This window comes from Melopsittacus undulatus, chromosome 2 (genome assembly GCF_012275295.1).
Source record: "Melopsittacus undulatus isolate bMelUnd1 chromosome 2, bMelUnd1.mat.Z, whole genome shotgun sequence".
In the NCBI taxonomy this organism is placed as follows: Eukaryota; Metazoa; Chordata; class Aves; order Psittaciformes; family Psittaculidae; genus Melopsittacus; species Melopsittacus undulatus.
In genome coordinates, this window is record NC_047528.1 from 5,848,608 (window position 1) to 5,869,971 (window position 21,364).

Genomic DNA, 21,364 nt, shown 5'->3' on the forward strand with positions numbered 1-21,364 from the left:
GCTTGTGCAAGGTGCATTGTCACAAATGGTACCTGTTTTTTAGTTAATGCTAAACTAAGGCTTATTTAGTCTAAACATGAAATGAGTATCTCTCCATTTCAGGATTTCTTATAGCTTATATGTTGCTACATACCACACAAATGACTTGCATGTTAAAAGTACCTTCGTATCTTCCTTTATCCCTTTGTTTTTAAGGCAAAGGGATTGGGATGTTCTTGCTGCTTATGGCGTTTTTGTTGATACATCACTCTTAAACAGTGCACTATGCTAACACAAAGCTTTCCAACACAACATGAGAAAGTGGTATCTGCTGCATTAAATTACAGCCTAATTATTTGTGCAGCTGTGTAACATCTGTATAGTGACCCAGTACTGATGCTGGTTCTGGAATGCCATCTTGACAGCTGCTGGACAGGCTGTGGGCTATGGCAGATGATGATCTATGTAAACCAGGGTGAATAGGTGAGTGTCAGCATTATTGCTATGCAAGGTTTAGGAGTGCCTTCAGTAAATGGTTTCTGGAAGAGTTAGTTCTTAAAAGCACTGTAAAGTCACATTTTGGAGTCTTTGGGTAGAAATTAGCTGGAGTCATTTAACAAAAGGCTAAATACTGTGAATGACTCCGTTCCCTTTGTTCCATACCCAAAAAGCAGGATTAGTTTCTGTCAAGTCTTGGTCTGTTCCCTCAAAGGAACTCCACTAAAATGCTGACCTTTGCACCTTTCAAAACATGCATTTTCAGAGGAAATGCCCTGGGCTGGTGGTTGATCCCGGGGTAGGATTTGATCTCGTTCAGATTCAAAGGAGACCTGTGTATTGTTTTGTCTTCTGGCTTGTCTCTCTCTGTGTTAGCTTTGTAAAGCTTGAAACTTCCTAAATTGTGAGAGCAGGAAATTCAGCTTGTTTCAGTTAAGGCTGTTTCCCTAAAGACAAATAGGAGCTATTGTAAGTCAAGTTTTCTATTGGTACAGGCACGGTTTTAAGAGTTGCAGGACATCCCATCAAAGGAATTCCTACCCGCAGTTCAGAGTCTCTGAAATGGCTTGTTACAACTTGACGGTATATACTTGTCCTAAAGATACTCATTTTGGTTTGTTGATTATTTACACCCTATCACATTACTGCTTCCCATGTTTTGCTATACGCTCTTTCATTTGCTTTTAACAAAAAGGACACTGTTGAAGTTCTTAGGGATGGATGCTTTTAAGTTACAAGTTGTATGTTCCTTTCAGACAAATAGGAAGGAAGAGGTAATCCAAATGACTGTGATGTTTATGTTCAAGGATAGCATCCTATAGTTATTAAGGTTTTAGGTGAAATGTGACTTATTGGAGGAAAACAGCAAGATTGAGATGAAGTGCTGTCACAGCATGCTAAATGAAATCCAAGTATTCATCAGTTGTTTCTGCTCACTGCGATGTTTTACTGCTGAATTATTTGTGATCCTTTTGTTTCCCTTTATCCTCAACACTTCTGTTAGAAACCAAAGAGCTGGTTTTCAAGCTGGCATTTCATTTCTTTTGGTGCTTTTCAGATAAAGTGATAATTAGTTCTGCAGTTGCCTGAATGTCTGGATGCTGAACATACACACCTGCGTGCATGACCACAGAGATAACACTAAAACCCGCAATTTTGGAAGCAAATCAGCATTTGATTCCGTATTACTGAACTATCAGTTTAATACTGCAGAACATCAGAAGCAATGCTTTGTACTGCAGTAAAAGTTCACAGTGCTGAAAAGAGCAGTGTATTTGGAAAACGCTGCTTTACAGATACCTAGAAGGAGACAAGACGAGTACTTCAGACAGGAACAGGAGTCAAAACTTGGCTTCAACTATCCATCTCTTGCCATAATTGCTAGAAATGTATCTGCAAAACATGGTCACCAGCAAAATGTGTCCAAAAAGCCTAAATAAGCATGAAAATAGTGCTTATTTAGCACCTAAATAAGAATGTCTAATCAAAGGCATTACTAGTCAGGCACTTGGAGATGGTTTGGGTCTTACTGCAGTTGTATCTAAGAGAACTGCTCGATCAATGTACAATATGGAGGGAATAATCTTCAAGCAGGTAATCTTGAATCAGAGTCTGTGTTCAACCAGCTTCTTTTCCTGGGGAAGCATGGTGATAATTTCCTTAGTAACTACTGTAAGTATTTGATGAAAGAATAAGGAAGATGTGAATAGTTAATCCAGAGATTTAGCAATTTGGGAATGGAGGGGCGTTTTTATGGCCTGTTTTGTCCAGTTTTTGAGACAGAACCTTTAATTGGAGGAGTAACTCCAAGTAAACTTCAACTAAAGTGCTTCCAGCTCTTTCTCTTACATGCTTCTTAGTGTCAGGGTGTAATCTGGACTTTAAATACTCTGTATATTTAAAGGTGGATGGTGGATTCATGGACAATGCTGTATAAAAACATTCAACTTCTTTCTTTTTGCCACAGGGTTCACTCCATCTCCTGTTGCTCAACCACAGCCATCAGCTGGCCTTAATGTCGACTTTGAGTCTGTGTTTGGAAACAAATCCTCTAACGTTGTCGTAGATTCTGGTGGTAAGACACTTACTGAAATAGATGGCATAGGTCCTGACTTTCTTTCTTCTTGAGGTATAAATCTCTTATGTATGACAGTGTTTCTGTTGAAGAAAGCTGACTTTAAAAGGACAATAGCAGCATTCTTCATCAAGGTTTTCCTTATTAATCAAGGAATTTTTCCTTACATACTATTCTTTTGTGCACCTTGTTGAAATATTTACATTGATTTCCTTCAGTGTCTTGTTCATTAAAACCTCACACAGTGAACAACCTTCGTTTTACATGCTGTCCACTGAAATCGAGTTTGTGTTTGTAGAGTGTGGTTTGAAGAGGTAAAGTTGCACCTTAATTTTATGTATCTGCAACACATTTTTGGTACTTCCTTCTTTGTTAATCTTTTGATATTAAGATTATATCAGAAAATGGTAAATTAAGCAAGGTACAGAGGTAATTTGGATTGTAGTCATAGTTCCTTTTTTGCTCTTTTGAGCATCTGGGAAGTAAATGCTTCTGGACTCTTGAAATCAGATTATTCTAGGGCAAAGCAGTGATCCACTAAAAGCAAATACAAAGCCTTTTTATAAGATTGCAATACTATATAAAATTGGTGCCATGTAGGTTAAACTAGTGAAGTGAAATGTCTTTTCTGTAGTAAATACCTTCTTTATCAAGGGGCAGAAGTTTCATCCTTGTGTAGTGTAGCATCATTAGGTTAAATGTTGTATTCTAGCTGTTATGTTGAACTTGCTGTCTAATTGGATGTCATGACACTCATGGGAGGCCTGGGATTCAAATCACTCATTCTCTGTTCATCATTCCCAGGCTTTGATGAACTAGGTGGTCTCCTAAAACCAACAGTGGCCTCTCAAAACCAGAGTCTTCCAGTTGCCAAAGTACCACCTAACAAACTAGTGTCAGATGATCTGGATTCATCTTTAGCTAATCTTGTAGGCAGTAAGTACTGAACCATTAACATGTAGATACTTACTTAATTCTTCTAAACGAATAGAACTTCAATATTATCTCTTTCTACTTTGTGGCAGATTTGGGCATCGGGAATGGAACTACTAAAAAGTAAGTATCCAAAGTTGAGCATTTCTATTGATAGTAAATTTTTATGACAGCAAAGTTTCAAACGTGTGCATAACAACATAATGGTAACCTTCAGAACATGTTTGGGGTTGTACTTGGTTTCTCATACAAAGTAGAATGACTTATTGAGAGCTATTGGAAGGCGACTGTAGACTGTAGGTAATAATAGTGACTACAGCAGGCAAGACATCCTCCTGTCTCTGATTCCTTTCAAGCTTTATGTATTTAGGGGCCTATAGGATGCTGGGGAGGGCTCTTCATTAGGGACTGGAGTGATAGGACAAGGGGTAACGTCTTAAAACTTAAACAAGGGGAAGTTTAGATTGGATATAAGGAAGAAATTCTTTACTGTAAGGGTGGTGAGGCACTGGAATGGGTTGCCCAGGGAGGTTGTGAATGCTCCATCCCTGGCAATGTTCAAGGCCAGGTTGGACAGAGCCCTGGGTGCCATGGTTTAGTGTGAGGTGTCCCTGCCCATGGAAGGGGGGTTGGAACTGGATAATCTTAAGGTCCTTTCCAACCCTAACTATTCTATGATTCTGTGATTATATATATATATATATATATATATATATATATATATATATATATGAAATAAGTTCATCATAACGTTTGTAGTTTCAGGTAATCTTTGCAAGCCTTAAATGCTTGTGTGGTCTGAGTGTGTGCAGAGCTGTGTTAAAGATTGTGCAATTACAACCTCCAGCTTGCGGTTGAGCTTTAGACAAGTGGATTTTGAAGCAGGGTGTGTTCTAGAGCAGTACACATCTATAGCAGCAAAGGTGAGAATATGATTGGCAAATGTCAGGCTTAGCAGGATCATCTGTGCCAATGTTGAAATTCACAGATCTATGCACTTGCTCCTAACTAAACTACCTTGATTCAAGGAAAGTCAGCTAGACTGGCTTCCATATACTGGGGAACTTGACTGAGATAAGGTAAAGCTGAAGAGGCTTGTGTTGAACATAACTTTTGTAGGTAAAAGAAGCTGTCCAGAGACCTTTTATAAACTCCTTTGCTAAATGAGCTGCTTCTCTAACAAAAGAAGCCAGGTTTCTATGAGGAATTGGTGTTTACCTGAGGGAGTTTTATAAGAAAATGCACTGTTTCCTAACAAACCTTTACAAAATTTATTTGAAGTGATGTAAACTGGACTCAGCCAGGTGAGAAGAAACTAACAGGAGGTTCCAACTGGCAACCCAAGATTGCACCCACAACTGCGTGGAACGCTCCAACACTGGTAAGCAAATGCTTGTTTGAAAGTAGTGAGCTCCTTTCAACTTAAGTATGTGGGGCTGATGTGTAATGGAGGAGTTTTAAAGTGATCTATAGCTGCAGGAAAGGGTAGTAGAAAATTGAAGAAGTGGTTAGTTTGAGACATTTGTGCTACTTGTATTTGTTAGCTGTGCTGGTTTAGTAGATATCGTGTGATGTGACATACTAAGGCTTAGCTTAAACTTCAGTAGTGTTTGACCAGCCTCTCTCATGGCAAGATGAGATGGCCTTTGTGTTTCACTGGCAAGGGCTTGTAAGGACAGGACAAGGAGGAGAATGGCTTTAACCTGCCAAAGGGAAGTTTTATATTAGATCTTAGGCAGAAATTCCTCCCTGTGAGGGTGCTGAGGCGCTGGCACAGGGTGCCCAGAGAAGCTGTGGTTGCCCCGTCCCTGGCAGTGTTCAAGGCCAGGTTGGACACAGGGGCTTGGAGCAGCTGCTCCAGTGAAAGGTGTCCCTGCCCATGGCAGGGGTTGGAACTGGATGAGCTTTAAGGTCCCTTCCAACCCAAACCACTCTGTGATTCAAGGACATAAACCTATGAATTATAGTCTAGAAAAATAGAGGTATGAAAAGTACATTCTTCAGGTGCACCAATATGTCAAGTATGTCTCCATTACACCTTAGCCTGCTCTGGGGGTCATAACAGACTAAGTTTAATCCCCATGTAAAGTTGTCTGTGCAGTGATGTGGGCTATAGCTTTCTTAATGTGCATAACTACTGCTTCCCTGCCCTGATGTCTGCAATTGTTCTTAAGACATGTCAGTTTTGGTGATCAGCTTCATGGTGTCTATTGTAGCAGGTAGTACTGGTGAGGATTTTGGGGTAGCTTGTAGAGCGAGGGCTCTAGTGACATGTCAGGAGTTTACATGAGTACATTTCATAGTGCAAACAGAACAGTTTTGCATGTGAATCCTGCTTATCCTCTCACCAGTGACCTGGAGAACTGAACATGGACAGAACAAGTAACAAAATGCCCCTGACGGTTTATTGCATCTGACTGTGACTGGGGGAGGTTGAATGTGCAGCATAATAAAACAACACCGTGGGTTTGGAAACAGAGCACGTATCTCCAGAGATCCACCACCTCTTCCCTACTGGGTGTCCCATCTGATAGAATCATACTGTGTTTGTGTTACGTAGGGAGGTTTAGATTAGATATTGGGAAGAAGTTCTTTACTGTGAGGGTGCTGAGGCGCTGGCACAGGGTGCCCAGAGAAGCTGTGGCTGCCCCATCCCTGGCAGTGTTCAAGGCCAGGTTGGACACAGGGGCTTGGAGCTCCCTGCTCTAGTGGAAGGGGTCCCTGCCCGTGGCAGGGGATTGGGACTGGATGAGCTTTAAAGCTTCCTTCCAATCCAAACCATTCCATGAGTCAATGAGTAAATCTTGTGGACCTCACCAGAGGGCATGTAGATACTGAAGGAACTGCAGCTCCTTACCTGCTCTAATGACTGGTGGTTTACTTGTGTGCTTGAATCTGTTTAATAACTCATGTCTTTGTATATACATCTTCTTGTGATAAGTCATTACCTCGAACAGCTTTTGTTAGTAGAGATACTGTTGAGACACTTCTCTGCCTGTGAAACTGTTCTATTAACCTAAAAATCTAAGGGGGGGGTGTTGAAGTTTGTTTTTCCTCTGCTGGTCTATTTATTGTGGAGTTGCTGCTGCTTGCTAAATAGATATGCTTTTGAACATAAGGCTTGGGAAAAAGGCATATACCAAATAAATGGACTGTGCAAACCAGCTACAATCCTAACAGCAGTGACAGTATCACAGGTGTCTGTTGTCTCAGCGAATGACTTGAATTACAAGAACGTGTCGGGGTAGACAATGTATTTGTGAACTAAAATGCTATCTGTGTTTATTCCGTTGTGTAAGTATTTGCTTCTAATCCAGTGTTATTGCATTATGTAATTGTTCTTCCCTGGGGAATACAGAATGGCATGCACTTTCCACAATACGTAAGTGAAACAACCCACAGCCTTTTTTGCAATCGACTGGCATGCTGATATTAACCACTGCTCTTGCAGAACCTCATAACCTTCCTGCTATTGACACATCTCTCATTTTAAGATCTTTGGTGTGCCAAAGAATCGGAGCTTTCCCTAGCATACACCAACTCCATAGGTGGCCTGCGGCCTCTTGACTCGAATGATGGCATGGGAAACACTGAGATGATTTTTTTCCTTGCTTCAGACTGTCCCATTTGCTGCCAGAGAGCTGGGGTGTGTGTCTGTGCTGCCTTTAATGCACTTGGTGGATTCTGAATGAAGATCAAAATGTTTGTGTTTGAATAACTGCATGAAACCTCATGGGCTTCTGTTATACTTGGCACTTTATCCACCTGGATGGGTAGATCTTGATTGGTTTTCATGTTTTAAGTGGGGAGAGACCAATATGTCATTAATGCTGAGGTGGAATGAGAAAATCCATGCTGACAGCTTACAAAGGCAAGCAGTAACCTGTGCTTGCTGTCTGAGGAATGCAGTCTCTCCTTTTCTTTCCGTCAGTAGTGATATTGGGCTTTCCCTGTGCTCTGTCCTTATTGCAGGGTAACTAACTAGAGGATGGTAGATGTGAGCACTCAATGCGTGTTTGTGTAGCAAAACAGAAGTATTTGCAGGGTAGTTTGACCAGCCTTATGAAAGAGATGGATAGTACATGGGCTGGATAATTCTTGCTTGGGGAAATCTGTTCCAATGGCAATTGAAATGCCAGTGACTGGCTAAGATATATGAAAAGGCAGCTGACGCCTTAGAACTGAATTCAGCAGCAGCTTTGCTGATGTCCTGTTCCTGATGTTACAATTGATGTGCTTTAATTAACCCAGTACTAGTAATGCTTTGTCACTTACCTCTTCTCTGTAGCAGTAATCTGTGTACCAAGAAATGTGTATTATCTTTGCCTTGTCACAAACAGTAATCCCCACAGCAACAATGTGGAAATTGGACGCTTAAAGGAGAGACTAAGAGGAGGCAGAGTGGATAGACAGCAACTTACCTGCATATTTATATAGCCTGAAAGAAAACCAAACCTTTATCTGTCCTTGTAAGAGTTAATACTAATTTAGAAAGAGGATAGCAAATGTAGAACAAAGAATATGAAGAGCTGTCTTTCATATATTTTCCTTTGAGTTATCAGCTGGTTTTCTATGTATGTGTTGCCAAGCTGCTTGCAATGTAGCCTCACCCCAGGTTTTGCCTGTTGACAGCAACTTGCTGTAACTTCATAAAAGTTGGCTTATCTTAAGGTTAATACAAACATATCTGTGAAGTACTAAGAGACATGAGACCTCTTCAAATTCACTGTACTTGGGGTGAGAGGGGATAGAAGCTGAATATTCATGTTGAATTCCTATTGAAGCAGGATAGGAGAATCCCCATAGTGTGTACATCCTGGCTTGAGAGAATTCCCTGAATGCCAGCAGAAGCAATGGTAAATTTGGTCTTCCCATCTGTAAAATTCACTCTTAAGGCTCCTTGCGTGCCATTATTTCTGATATTGAGATATAAGGATATACTTTATGGGATTAAAAAAAATGCTTCTGCTTCCTGAATAAACTTCTCTGTGTCTCCTACTGTGTTCTTCAAATAGGATGCTATGGGTATGGTAGGTTGCAGTTTAGGTTAGCCAGAATCCTGCCAAGCTAAAAGCAAATACATAACCATAGATTTGCCAATAGAAACTTTAGGTACTAAATTTCTGATGGAATAATTTGGATACACTCTTAACACGAGACTGTAAATCCTATTTCTTCTTTGCTATATTGATAACAAGCCAAGTGCTGCAGTTGACCCTTAGAACGCAATGTTTGACCAGTGTGCAGCTGCTCTCTTCTCCTCTCAGTTCACCACTGTTTTTCACACCAGGCACCACCTGTAATGGCGTATCCTGCCACAACACCAACGGGAATGATGGGCTATGGAATGGTGAGTGGAATTCCTGCAACACAAGTGGGATGCTTTAGATTTGATTCCTTATAGTTTGGTAGCAGTTGTTTTTCTGAACTGCTTCTCTGATGACTGAATTCCTGCTCCTGTCAGTTTATTCTGCACCAAATTGTGCAGTCCTGTTTTTCTGAACTGCTTCAGTGGGTTTTGTCTCAAATTGGAGTCTGCCCTTTCTTACCTCACTTAGTTTTTCATAAACTCCTTAACATTCATTGGTTTTATTAGCCCTACAAATAAGTGTAGAGTAGAAATCAGTGTATCGTGGAAGTAAGTGTGGCATGTGGGTACAACCAGCTACATTCACAACAGGGAATGTTTCACCAGTGCAGTGAAACCTTCCCCAAATACTTGCTCCCAACCTCAGTAAAAGGTGTTGGTAATGATCACTGCTGTAAGACTGCAAGTTTGTGACAAGAAGATCTTTACTGTTAGGGTGGTGAGGCACTGGAATGGGTTGCCCAGGGAGGTTGTGAATGCTCCTTCCCTGGTGGTGTTCAAGGCCAGGTTGGATGAAGCCTTGGGTGATACGGTTTAGTGTGAGGTGTCCCTGCCCATGGCAGGAGGGTTGGAACTGAATGATCTTAAGGTCCTTTCCAACTCTAACTATCTTATGATTCTATGTTGTGGTGTTGCTTGAGATTGAATCTTGGTGGCACATCAGCACTGGAAGGCTGTTGACATAGACCTGACCTCGCTGCTTGTTGCTCTGAAAAGCAACTTTGAATTGGAACTTTGTTCCAGTTCTTGTTCTTATCTCCAGCTCCTGAAATGATTGGTCTGAACCCTTCCTTACTAATCTGGTTTGATGTAGCACAGCTTTGCTGGGTGAATTAAAGGGGAGAGAACTTCCTTAGAACAGTTACTCTGTTAACATGGCTCACAGGTTAGCATCATACAAAGATAAGTCGAATGTGTCATCACATCATCAAATGAGTAATTGATAACTTCTATGCACTCAGTAAGCAAAGTGTGAAAGAGGAACATGTTCCCTGCTGTCCATCTGTGGACTCCTATAGTGTGTTGTGCAAAGTCATCATGGTTAAGCAACCATTGGCATTGATTCAGAGGTGATCTACACAGCTTTGCACTGATGGTGCTGGAAGAGTTTTCTTAGTTTGATTCAGCAGCTGGGGAAGCCTTCCAGTACCTAAAGGGGCTACAAGATGGAGAGGGGCTTTGAACATGAAATAGTCTTGCATGGTTTGTAAGGCAGCTTTCATTGTGGGGTTTAAAGGTAGGAGTACTGGGATTAGTCAAGGAAAAGCTGCTCGAGTGGAGGTTGCTCCAATAGGGGTTATCAACCCAAGCCTGAGGACATTGCCAAAAGCAGTGCCAGAGATGGGCATTTACATTAAATAAAACCTGACTTCCAAGACCATTAATATAGGTTAAACTCTTCCTTTGGCTCAGCCAGAGCATCAGTAACACTTTAGACTAGGACTGCCTAATGACTTTGTGTTCTCAGCTCCCAGTTCTTCTTAAGCTCAGCTCTGCATGGGTATTTGTGAATCTGTTCTTGTGCTTTCAGAGGCTCCAACCTCAGTTTGGGAGCAAGAGGGCCAGCACTAATGCTTGTGCTTAACCAAGTATTTTAGATTTTCAGATGTCTGCAGCAAGAGATTAAATTGGCTCAGTTGCTATTGAGAGTGTTCCTTGAAAGGGCTCTAATGTTGCTTACTCCTAACCTTTATTTGCAGAATGTTGTAGAAATATCTTCCTGATTGCATCTATTAAATCTGACCAAGGCTTTTCACCCATGTGCCATTTTCCTTTCTCTCCTTAAATCACAGAATATAATACCTGTGGTGTGTTGATGCTGTGTGTGATTTGATGCTGTCTGGATCTCTTGCAGCCACTGCAGATGGGAGGCATACCAGTAATGACACAGCCAACTTTAATATACAGTCAGCCAGTCATGAGACCACCAAACCCATTCGGCCCTGTCCCAGGAGCACAGGTGTGTATATCCAAAGTCATTGGTGCCATACTGAAACAAACCACAGCTGGGTCAGCTCCTGTAAAAGCCTGTTGGTATTTTCTTCTGTTGGGTAAATGTATTGCACAAGCCCAGGATGTGAGGATTGCTTCCTAGGTTCTTAACTCCAGGTTGGTAGCATCAAGTGTGGCCTTAGAGAAGCAGAGGATAAGGGCTTAAGGCACTGGTTTTTGGGGAATGTGACCGAGGTTATCCTCAGCTCCTTAGTAAGAGCACAGTTAATGTCTGTGCTGTTTGCTACAGGTTTCTTCCCCAAAGTCACGTTCTGTTATGCTTTATCTCTAAGTGTGTGAGACTGTGATATTGCAGCGCTGTACTTTAGTATAAATAGGGTGCTATTGGATGTGTGCTACAAGGATACTGGGGAGGGACTCTTCATAAGGGACTGTAACGACAGGACAAGGGGTGATGGGTTAAAACTGAAACAGGGGAAGTCCAGATTGGATATAAGGAAGAAGTTCTTTACTGTGAGGGTGATGAGGCACTGGCACAGGGTGCCCAGAGAAGTGGTAAGTGCTCCATCCCTGGCAGTGTTCAAGGCCAGGTTGGACAGAGCCTTGGGTGATGTGGTCTGGTGTGAGGCATCCCTGCCCATGGCAGGGGGTTGGAACTGGATGATCTTAAGGTCCTTTCCAACCCAAACCAACTGCTGGTTTTCACCCTGTTACATCTAAAAGTATTAGATTATGAAGTAACCAAGTCCGGCAGTAGCTGTAAACTTTTAAGTATAAGCTTCATACTTATGTTAGAGCATTTCTCAGGTGACAAACAGGATATATGTAGCATTTTAGGTCTATGAACGTTATAGGTAAGCTTTAAAAGATCATGAAACTCCAATCAAACTCCTGGTTGTTGGTGCTGACCACCCTCAGTGGGAGGCTGGTGGCACATTCGTCTTGTTTTAACCATTGTGTCCTCTGGAGGTCTTTGTGTTCCTCCATCATCTTGCAGAGATAATGTTTACAGCACAGGGAAAAATACTCAGTAGCTATAGCCACCGTTTTGGCCTTTCCCTGTAAAGTGTTATGTTTAAATGGAGACCTCATAGCAGCCTTCCAGTATCTGAAGGGAGGCTTTAGGGATGCTGGGGAGGAACTCTTCATTAGGGGCTGTAGTGATAGGACAAGGGGTAACGGGTTAAAACTGAAACAGGGGAAGTTTAAATTGGATATAAGGAGGTAGTTCTTTACTGTTAGGGTGGTGAGGCACTAGAATGGGTTGCCCAGGGAAGCTGTGAGTGCTTCATCCCTGGCAGTGTTCAAGGCCAGGTTGGACAGAGCCTTGGGTGATATGGTTTAGTGTGAGGTGTCCCTGCCCATGGCAGGGGGGTTGGAACTGGATGATCTTAAGGTCCTTTCCAACCCTAACTATTCTATGATTCTAAGTGGAATGTTCCTTAAATTGCCTGTTTTGCTGCTGCTTGTGTTGTGTAGAGACTCATTTCCTAATGTGCTGGAATGAAGGAGTGTGCTGAAGGGTTCCTGTGACCATTGAGAAGAACTGACTTTATGAATACTGAAGTTAAATGTGTTCCTTTCTTTATTTACAAGGCTTCTGTCACTGTGAGGTTTCTGTCTGAACTCACATCTTTTTAACCCAGTTGCCATCTCAAAATAGCTTTTTGAAGTAGGAAAAGCAATTAAAAAGGGGGAAGGAAGGGATGGTCAACCTCAAACACCTTCACAGTGTATTCAGAAAGTACTGGGAGCATTCAGGCTTTGTGTGTGTGAGCTGTAGCTAGGGGCAGAGTGTAGCTGGCAGGTGGAACCTCCAGTGTGAACAGGGTGGGTTTTACTTACCAGTGAAACTGTCAAAGTTCACACTGAGCACAATGACTTTAATACACAGCAATGCAATATATTGGGTCTGTGTTTTGATCTCCCTATCAAGAGCTCAGTCTTTAAAGGCGACTGTTTAAAGCTGTGTCTGTATAATGTAGGTGTGCATTGCAGCGTGTATGGGCTTTGGTTCTGGAGTTTGGAGGGGAGAGGATTCAGCAGTAAGTTGGAAGGGAAAAGAGCCTCAAATGTTTTCCCCTACCCAAATCTGATGCTTTAAGAGGAGAGGCTGTGCTGTGTGCTGCAGTGGGCAGTGTGGCCATTGTCTTCCTTAAAGTAGAGCCTTGTGGATAGATCGTTTTCTTAATGTACTTGTATTATAAAGGCTTTATCTGAAAGGGAAGCTGTTGGAGTTCTTCAGCTGGAAATGCAATGTCTGTTAACTTTCTCTTGGGCTTCTGAGAGATGCTTTGCACATTCACTGCCACTTAAGTGATTTGGTATCTTTCATGTGGGTTTTATGTTATTTCAAGGTGGGAGAAAGTGTTTATGGCTTTTCATAAATAAAGAGCGAGTTAATCCTCAAGGAAAACAGGTTTTCCTACAGTTCCCCCCAAAAAATCATATTTGACATGATCCTTTCAAACCAAAAACTAAATAATAACCTGCCTGAGTCAGACACAGGCCAATGGCTCTGAGGAGCCAGGCAAGGCCTTTCTGCAACTGGAGGTTGCAGTGCTTGGTCTAGGTTGAACCCCAGCCGCTGTCATAACAGGGGAAGGAGGAATTATTCACAAGTGGGGTGTGCAGAGCTGTTTGTGGTGCTTATCTCACAGCTTGGCTCTGGTGAGAATGGATTTGATACAAACACACCCGTTTAATCAGCGTGTGCTGCGTGACCGAGCAGGGCTCTCCCTGAGACACAGGGTCTGTGCTGCTCACAGGCACTGAGCCTTCAGATGTCTGATGTCCCTTAAAGCAACCTTGGTGAAACAGAGACTGCTTCTGAGAGCTGCTTGCCCAGATGTGGCAGAGGTGACCTTTACTGATGTCAATTAAGTATTATTTAGTAGTACTGGAGAAGAGAAAGCTCCTGAAGGGGAGACCTTAGAGCAGCTCCAGTGCCTAAAGGGGCTCCAGGAAACCTGGAGAGGGGCTTGGGACAAGGGCCTGTAGGGACACGCCAAGGGGAATGGCTTTAACCTGACAGAGGGGAGACTGAGATGAGCTCTTAGGCAAAAGCTCTTCCCTGTGAGGGTGCTGAGGCGCTGGCACAGGGTGCCCAGAGAAGCTGTGGCTGCCCCATCCCTGTCTCTCTTGTAGTGAGGGGCCCAAAACTAAACACAGGATTGGAGGTGCCTAATCACCCGTGCCCTGTACAGGGACAATACAGGTTTAGGTTTAGTTCATGCTCTTGTTGTGCCAGAGATACTAAAGAGGTAAATAAAGCAGTAAAAATATGTGTTCCTGGGGTAAGTAAACAAAGCTTAAAGAGCAGATAATGGTTATCTGGAAGCACACAGTTCAAACCGCCTTCATCCCACATGGATCCCTCTAAACACCATTATTCTAATCCAGGTTTTGTCCATGGTGTCAAGACTGTCAAAACCTGTAGTGCTTTTCATATTCACACTTAAAGCACCAGATTCTGTCACTTACCTCTAGTCTGCTGATAGCTCTTGGTTGCTGTCTGCAGTAAATAAACTAGAAGGCATTTAAAAGCTAAGAAATCACATTGCCACTTTGTCTTGTGTTGGGAACTCCACCTGTTGTGTACACAGGCTGGTAGAATGGGCAGCCCAGCACTGTGCAGTTATAATGACAGTTACAAGTTCTATAACTGGTAAGTTGCATCAGTTCATGAGTTACTTGAGGTGTAAGTTCTTTCTAACTCAAACTGACGTTCCTAACTTGATACACTTAGGGATTTGCCTTCAATATACTTTTCCTTCCTCCAGATGTTTTGCTTCTCTTTCTAGTGTTCTGTTTACGTGCTTGCAACTTCAGTCCTAACTTACTATCAAAAATGAGGGGGGTTTGGCATTTTTAAGGGCAAAATAGTTAGAAGCAATTGAGAATGAGAGTGGAGCAGGCACTGCTTTGGAAATGTGGGTGCAGGAAATACTTCATAGAGACTGGTGTGTGCCTTTTTTCTTTGAGACCACATACCTTGGTGTGGGTTGGTTATTTCTCACTTAAAGAAAATGAGTTATCATCATGATAAAATAGCAACAGATTCCTCTCTGCAATTATATTACATGTTGCTGCCCACAGCAGTGAGTGGTCGGAGTGGTTTGAATAAGTTTTAGCTGGCAGGGGATGGGGGTTCCTGTGTGTGTAAGGGACAGGCTAAGCCAATGGTCCAGCCAAGGTTAAAGAGCAGCTGGAATGATGGCAGATGTGGTACAGTGCAGCCAGTGCAGAGTATTTCAGACAAGCCAGATCCAAATGCTGTCTTGATGTACAGCAATGACCTGTTGGAAGGCCTGAGTAGCAGCATGCACATGCTTCAGTCCTCACTACCACAACCATGTTCACGCTGGCTAGGGCAGACTGCTACAGTACTGACACATAGTGCTTTAAGTGTTACATGTTCTGCTCTGGTTACCCCAGAAGGACCCAGCCCCGAGAGGGGAGGCATTTGGGTAAAGAAAAGTAGAAGATTTATAATAGAATAAAGAAATTACTCGGCCTCTTGCTGGCATCTGTGTGAATGGAACCCCAAGGTGCTACCATCATTGAGTTGTACGGGAAGGGCAGTAGGAGGGATCACCTGGTGATGTGAGGAAGAGGTGGATGTGCAAGTAAGTTGGGTTTGTCAGGGTTTGGTTTTGGAGGGTTCTTTGGCTGCTGTTTGGTTGGTTGGGGTTTCTGGAACTGGAAGAACAGGGAATGAGGTACAGGACAGACTCATGCCAGAGACTTTCCAGGTGCTCCTTTTGGCACATTAACCGTAAAGCAGCCTGACAGACTCCTTTAATGAGGAACCAGCACAGCCAGCACCTATGGATGGGGTGGTTCTGTCCTGCTGTGACTCCAGGGAGCTTTTGACTCAATTGGAAGCAGTGAGAAGTGCCAGCTGCTGTTGGAGGGGACACCAAGCTTTGGGGCTGGTGCAGTAGAGGACATGGCACTTCAGATCACACAAGTGCCAGGTGTGAGGAGGCTAAACCCACAGCTGTGATGGCACTAGAGAAACTGAGGCTGCTGCTGCTGGTTTAAATGCTTCTCCTTAGAAACTGCTAAGGGAGGTTCAGGTTTTCACATACATCTTTCCTGGATTCTGGATAGAAGTAGTGTAGGAAACTAATTGTACTTTCCACAGTTATTTTTAGACCTTTTTAATAATAAGAATATTCTTGTTAAGATACGTATTTACTGTAAGATAGTGCCCTGTCTGAATTTGGCCGTGGCACCTTGGAAGTAGCATTCTCCAGTTGTGTTCCCAGTATTTGACATGAAGAGGCTTCCTGAAGTTCCACCCCTGTTACTGGCTACATGCACAGTGACAGAGCTCTAAATCTGCCAGTCTTCCACACTGCTTTCAAACTGGGGCATCCCTTTGGACTCAGTGTCAGTTGGAGATTCACCAGCTCAATACAACAGGACTTCTAATGTGTGACTTCAAGCCACTTGACTGTGAAGAGGAAGAATGTGTCATGAAATGGAGTGGCAGCAAACTTGTCCTGCTCTCATCATGACTCTATAGGGCTTCATCGTGTAGTCCGGCTCAAATCCTGGAGCATGGTAGGGTATGTGAGCTACAGCTTTCCAGAGGGAAGAACTGAGTTTAAAAGGGGAACTTGTGCTGAAACTGCTTCTCAAGCACTTCCTGTTCTGTCTCATAACTCCTTCCATAAGCTGTTTATGGGGACTGGATCCAAGTGCCCATTGGGATCGGGTTTTGTGAGGGAGAGAAAGATTCCAACCCAGAGAGGGAATACTGATCATGAAGGAACTACTCCTCACCTGGTAGAGATAGGTGTTAATGTGAAAGATTTAAATGGGCAATGTCAGTATTTACACACTGGGCACTTGTGCAAGCAGTTCCCATAAGCATGTTCCCTGTCATGCAGAGGCTGACAGATGTTTTGTGCTTCCAAAGAAGGAACATATTCGTGTGATGGGTTTTGCAGTGGGTATGAAGTCCAAGTAAGTGCTGGTGAGAGTGACTTGAGAGGGTTGCGAGATGCTGCAAGTGCTGGAGCAGCTCTGCTCTGGAGCCAGGCTGAGAGAGCTGGGCTGGGGCAGCCTGGACAAGAGAAGGCTCCTGAAGGGGAGACCTGAGAGCAGCTCCAGTGCCTAAAGAGAAGTGCACAGATTGCCCCAAGAGGCTGTGGTTGCCCCATCCCTGGCAGTGTTCAAGGCCAGGTTGGACACAGGGGCTTGGAGCAACCTGCTCCAGTGGAAGGTGTCTCTGCCCATCGCAGGGGTTGGAACTGGATGAGCTTTAAGGTCCCTTCCAACCCAAACCAGTCTGTGAGTAAACCATTAAAGTGATGGAACCTGAAATGGAAACAGCTGACTCTAGCTGTAACTACAAAACCATGCAAGTTCTATGGGGGGGAGGCAAATAAGAGTTAAATAAATCATTATTTATAACTGGAAAAGCCCTGAGAAGGAAAACTGCTAAATAAATCATCAAACAGCAGATATTCTGCAGTTACAGCCTGTAGATTGCTGGTCCCTGGAGCTGGAAAGCCAGTATTAACTGCTAGTAAATTATGTGCTTGATATGTCTGTAGTGTGGTGTTTTAAATACAGGGCTGTAGGATGTGATTTGGGGTAGTGGATGGACTGTTGGTCTCAGTTGTCAGTTCTCACCTAAAACAGCAGCAACTGACACATTTTTGCCTTCTTGTTTATCTACCCCCAGCACATGTCCCATGTTCTCCTTCTAGGCCCCAAATGATGAATTATCCATTATCAACTCTCCAGCCTCTTTTTGTAGACATCCTGTTTTGAGAGGAAAAGATGCTGAGAGCTGTTTCCTTTGGAGAAGGCATCTGGAAAGCAGCCTCGCCAGGGTCACATCCAGCTTGTTTCTGCATTACACCAACCACTGAAGAGGCTTTTTGTGTTTTCCATGTGACCAAACACCTTGTTTTAACAGTTGATTTCTGCCAAGTTTGCCTCTAAACCTGCCCTTGTCCTCTCATTACACGTTCAGCTTTCATATTCTGTCATTCTGAGACCTTTTTTCTTTTTCTTTCCCTTTCTCTGTCGTCTTTCCTACTAGCTGTCTGCAGCATCCAGCCCTTCCAGTCAGAGTCCTCACAGAGCCTCAGGAAAGGATCCCTTTGCAGAGCTCTCTCTCCAGGATTTCTTGTAGAACAACTTAGGTATTGTCCATTATTCTGGGGAGATGCTGGTTTTTGTGATATGAAACAAAGCTTAAAAGTTTTATTACCACAATTAGAACTGTTTCTGAAGAAAAAGAAGTCATGTTGAGTTGGAAGCGCTGTGGAAGTCACTTGGAAGCTCAGTGCACTCACCTGCAGTGATTTAAAGGCCCCATGAAGTCATTTTGCTTCAGTCCATTGGAAATAAAGCTTGAGTGTTCACTTCTGAGCCAGCTGACAGAAGGCCCTTGCTGCAGTTAGGGAGCAGGAACTGGCACTCCCTAGCATTGACCCTCATATTTAGGCTTCGTGGTCAGCAGCAGATACCACTTACATGTGCCCTACCTCAGGCTGCTTGACCAGAGAGTTGTCTTAATGCAGAAGGTGCTGGTGTTGGGTGTGCAAGGGTTATATTTTGTACAGATGTGCACTGGAGTTCTTCTGTTCTTTGTTATCACTCAGGGGTAGGGGGGAGTTAAGTACTAAAGTGAGTGAAACCATGGAAAGATTCAAGGCTATGTAGTGTAAAGGAAGAGTAGGCTTCCTTGCAGGCAGCATCTGCTTTTCTTTGTGCACTTGCTCTGGTTGAGCATGAGAAATGACCTTGGGTTCTCTTCATCACGATGCTGATCTGTGTTACGCTGCCACTGGTGACAGTACTGGGTGGATCAGTGAGGACTTCTATTGTTGGACAAGGGACCCAATCCAAAGGGATATTCTGCAGGGTGGTGTAGCTGGAAAAACATCCTGATGGCTTTTGGTTGTCTTCTGGCCCTGATCTTGTAAAATGTCTGTTTCTGTCCACAACTCAGCTCCCAGGGTAGCTTGGACATTCTTGCTTGGCCAAGAATGTCAATGCTTGAAGAACACACAGGTTTCTAGTGAAGTCGTCTTCTGTTGGATGTTAACGGGAGGGTTTTTCGTCTTTCCAGATCCAGTTTATGTAACTGTGTTAGACAGAAGAGAAAGGAACGTTTCCAAACAGATGTGCTCACCAGTAAACCCCACGTCCAGGAAACAACAGTGAACTTCAGTCTCTCCAACTCTCCTCCTCCATTCCGTGATGCAGTGAAATGATGAAGAGCGATGAAGGAACCTGGGATGACTCCACAAGAAAACATCACTACATGATACAGAGCCAAGAATTGCCATCAGTTCAGCCTTCAGAGCTGGTTTATGTCCTGGTGACTGACACCTCAGTACTCCCAGCTTCTAATAGCATCCGTAATGGGTAACACACAAAGAGAAGCCTCAGTTCTGAGAAACTGGGATTGGTGTTTGGAATGCTGTCTGGAATGGGGATGTGTCCTTTACTGTAACAAGACTTGGGGCAGGGGAGGCTCAAATCCTAACTCTTAATTCTGAAGTTCCCTTTTCTTCAGTCCTCACACACGTAGGCACAGCAGTAATGGAAATTAACTTTTTTAAACAAGTCTATATTCAGTTTGCAGTAGACACTCCTTATGTATTATTGTTTGTATTTATTTATGATTATCAATTTAACATTAATATTGTATCAAACCTCCCCCCAACCTCCTTCTGGAAATGAGTATGGATGTATACAGTATGTCTGATTTATCTCCACAAAGAATGAATCTGATTCAGAACGCTTTTCACACAGAGCACTAAATACTGTCAAGGTCTGAATCTAATGAATTCTCAGTGTAAGTGGGAATTAGGGAAGAGCTGTAAAACCACGTTAATCCTGATAGTCAATTCCGTGCCTCGGATCTTTGCAAGGGAACAGTTACCTGACTAGGAGAAGCACTACATTTTTAATTCAGCATTAGTGCATCGGGAAGGAACTTTATTGCTTTGTGCTTGGCATGTCATTATTTTTACAGTTGACATTATAAGGCCTTTCCAAAATGAATGTGAGGAATTGCTTTCACTTTATGACTTCCCTTCTTTTCTGTAATAAGATGGTGTGTGTTTGGGGAGGGGGAGAAGCCTTTTCATTTGGCGAGTGCCATGTTTCTGATCACGTACCTTTTAAAAGCTACAAACACCAAGGGGGAAGCAGCTTCCTTACGTGTGTCTAATGGGTGTTTAGTTAACGAAGACTTAAAGCCGCACTGTTGATCGGTGCTCTCTGTAAATACACCAGAACCTTGGGGTGGAGCTTGGGGCCTTCAGAAGGACGGTCCAGGAGGTGAAAGCAATTCTGTACATGAGTCGAGCATACTTGCTGCATTGTCTCTGCAGATTCTATTTTTGTTTAAGATATTAAAACTGTATGTTAGCAAAACTGGGTGGATTTTCCAATAAAATGCAGCTTCCACACACCTTTTGTTACGGTATGAACGTCTGAGGTGCTTCTTTTCTTCATTTGCTGCTTAAAAATGTGCACTGATAACTGCTTTGTTTACTTAATAAAATACCAAATGTATTTGACACGTGCATATTGTGTTACAGGAAGGGCAGCGCTGCGAGCCTGCGGATGAGCTGATCCATACAACACCCTCCCGGCACTGCGGTAGCAAACAGCCCTAGCTCCACTGTAGTGAGTGGTCTCCTTAAGAGCCTGGTTCTTTACTACATCTGCTGTATCATCACCTAGTTTCTCCAGAGTATTCATGGCAATAAACTTGTGCTGTTTATAATGGAGCAAGAAGCATAAATATGCCCTAAATAATTATGTAGGTATCTTCCCCTGTCTTCCAGCAGAAGGTGAGGATCCTGGAGAAGCTTCAGATGGTTTGCCAGGGCCATCACTGGCAATGAGACACTAGTTATTGTCACAGGGAGATGTGACAGAATTGGGACGTTCCTCTCCTCAGCTGCCTGAGGCTTGTCCTGAGGCATGTACATAAGGACATAGAATCATAGAATGGTTAGAAAGGGTTCCAAAGGACAGGATAGGGTTGGAAAGGACCTAAAGATCATCTGGTTCCAACCACCTGCCATGGGCAGGGACACTTCACCCTAGACAATGTCAGTAGTGTTGAATTCTTTGAACATCCCATGATGCACATACCCAGACTGGGGGGTTTCATACACAGGTCACTGGACTCTTTCCCTTCCCACAGCTGAGGCTGTTGTTGTGGGACTGTCCCAGCAGAGCACAGAGTCCTTTCAGGTTTGGCTTCCACTCCGAATGCCAAAAATGGGAATGGTCTGATCTGGGAGTCAGGTGGAGAAAGGTGTCTCTGTGTCCTTCCTGTCAGGGAGCACAGTCCAGACCTTGTGTGAAAGATAAAGCTTAGACCTTCCTCCTGCTCCTCCACAGCCTGATGTGACAGGTCATGATAAAAACAGATGCCAACTTTGTCACCTTTTGGGCTGTGATGCTCTCCATGCAGCACTTTCAACCTTTGCCTTGAGGTGACTGGCTGAGGACAGACCTGCTTGTTTAGTTTTGGGTGGTTTTGAGCCCTTGGCCCTGCTTCTGAG

At 43.4% G+C, this 21,364-nt stretch overlaps 1 protein-coding gene across 1 annotated transcript in view; it reads left to right on the forward strand.

The window, feature by feature from the left end:
* Positions 1 to 20,365, forward strand: part of PICALM (phosphatidylinositol binding clathrin assembly protein) — a 74,484-nt gene extending 54,119 nt beyond the window's left edge. Inside the window, 8 exon segments of the mRNA XM_034073209.1 lie at positions 2,444 to 2,551; positions 3,356 to 3,487; positions 3,577 to 3,607; positions 4,766 to 4,865; positions 6,843 to 6,866; positions 8,775 to 8,834; positions 10,708 to 10,812; positions 18,904 to 20,365. Of these exon segments, the coding sequence (XP_033929100.1) occupies positions 2,444 to 2,551; positions 3,356 to 3,487; positions 3,577 to 3,607; positions 4,766 to 4,865; positions 6,843 to 6,866; positions 8,775 to 8,834; positions 10,708 to 10,812; positions 18,904 to 18,918 (575 nt within the window). The 3' untranslated portion in view covers positions 18,919 to 20,365.
* Positions 20,366 to 21,364: the final 999 nt, after the last annotated feature.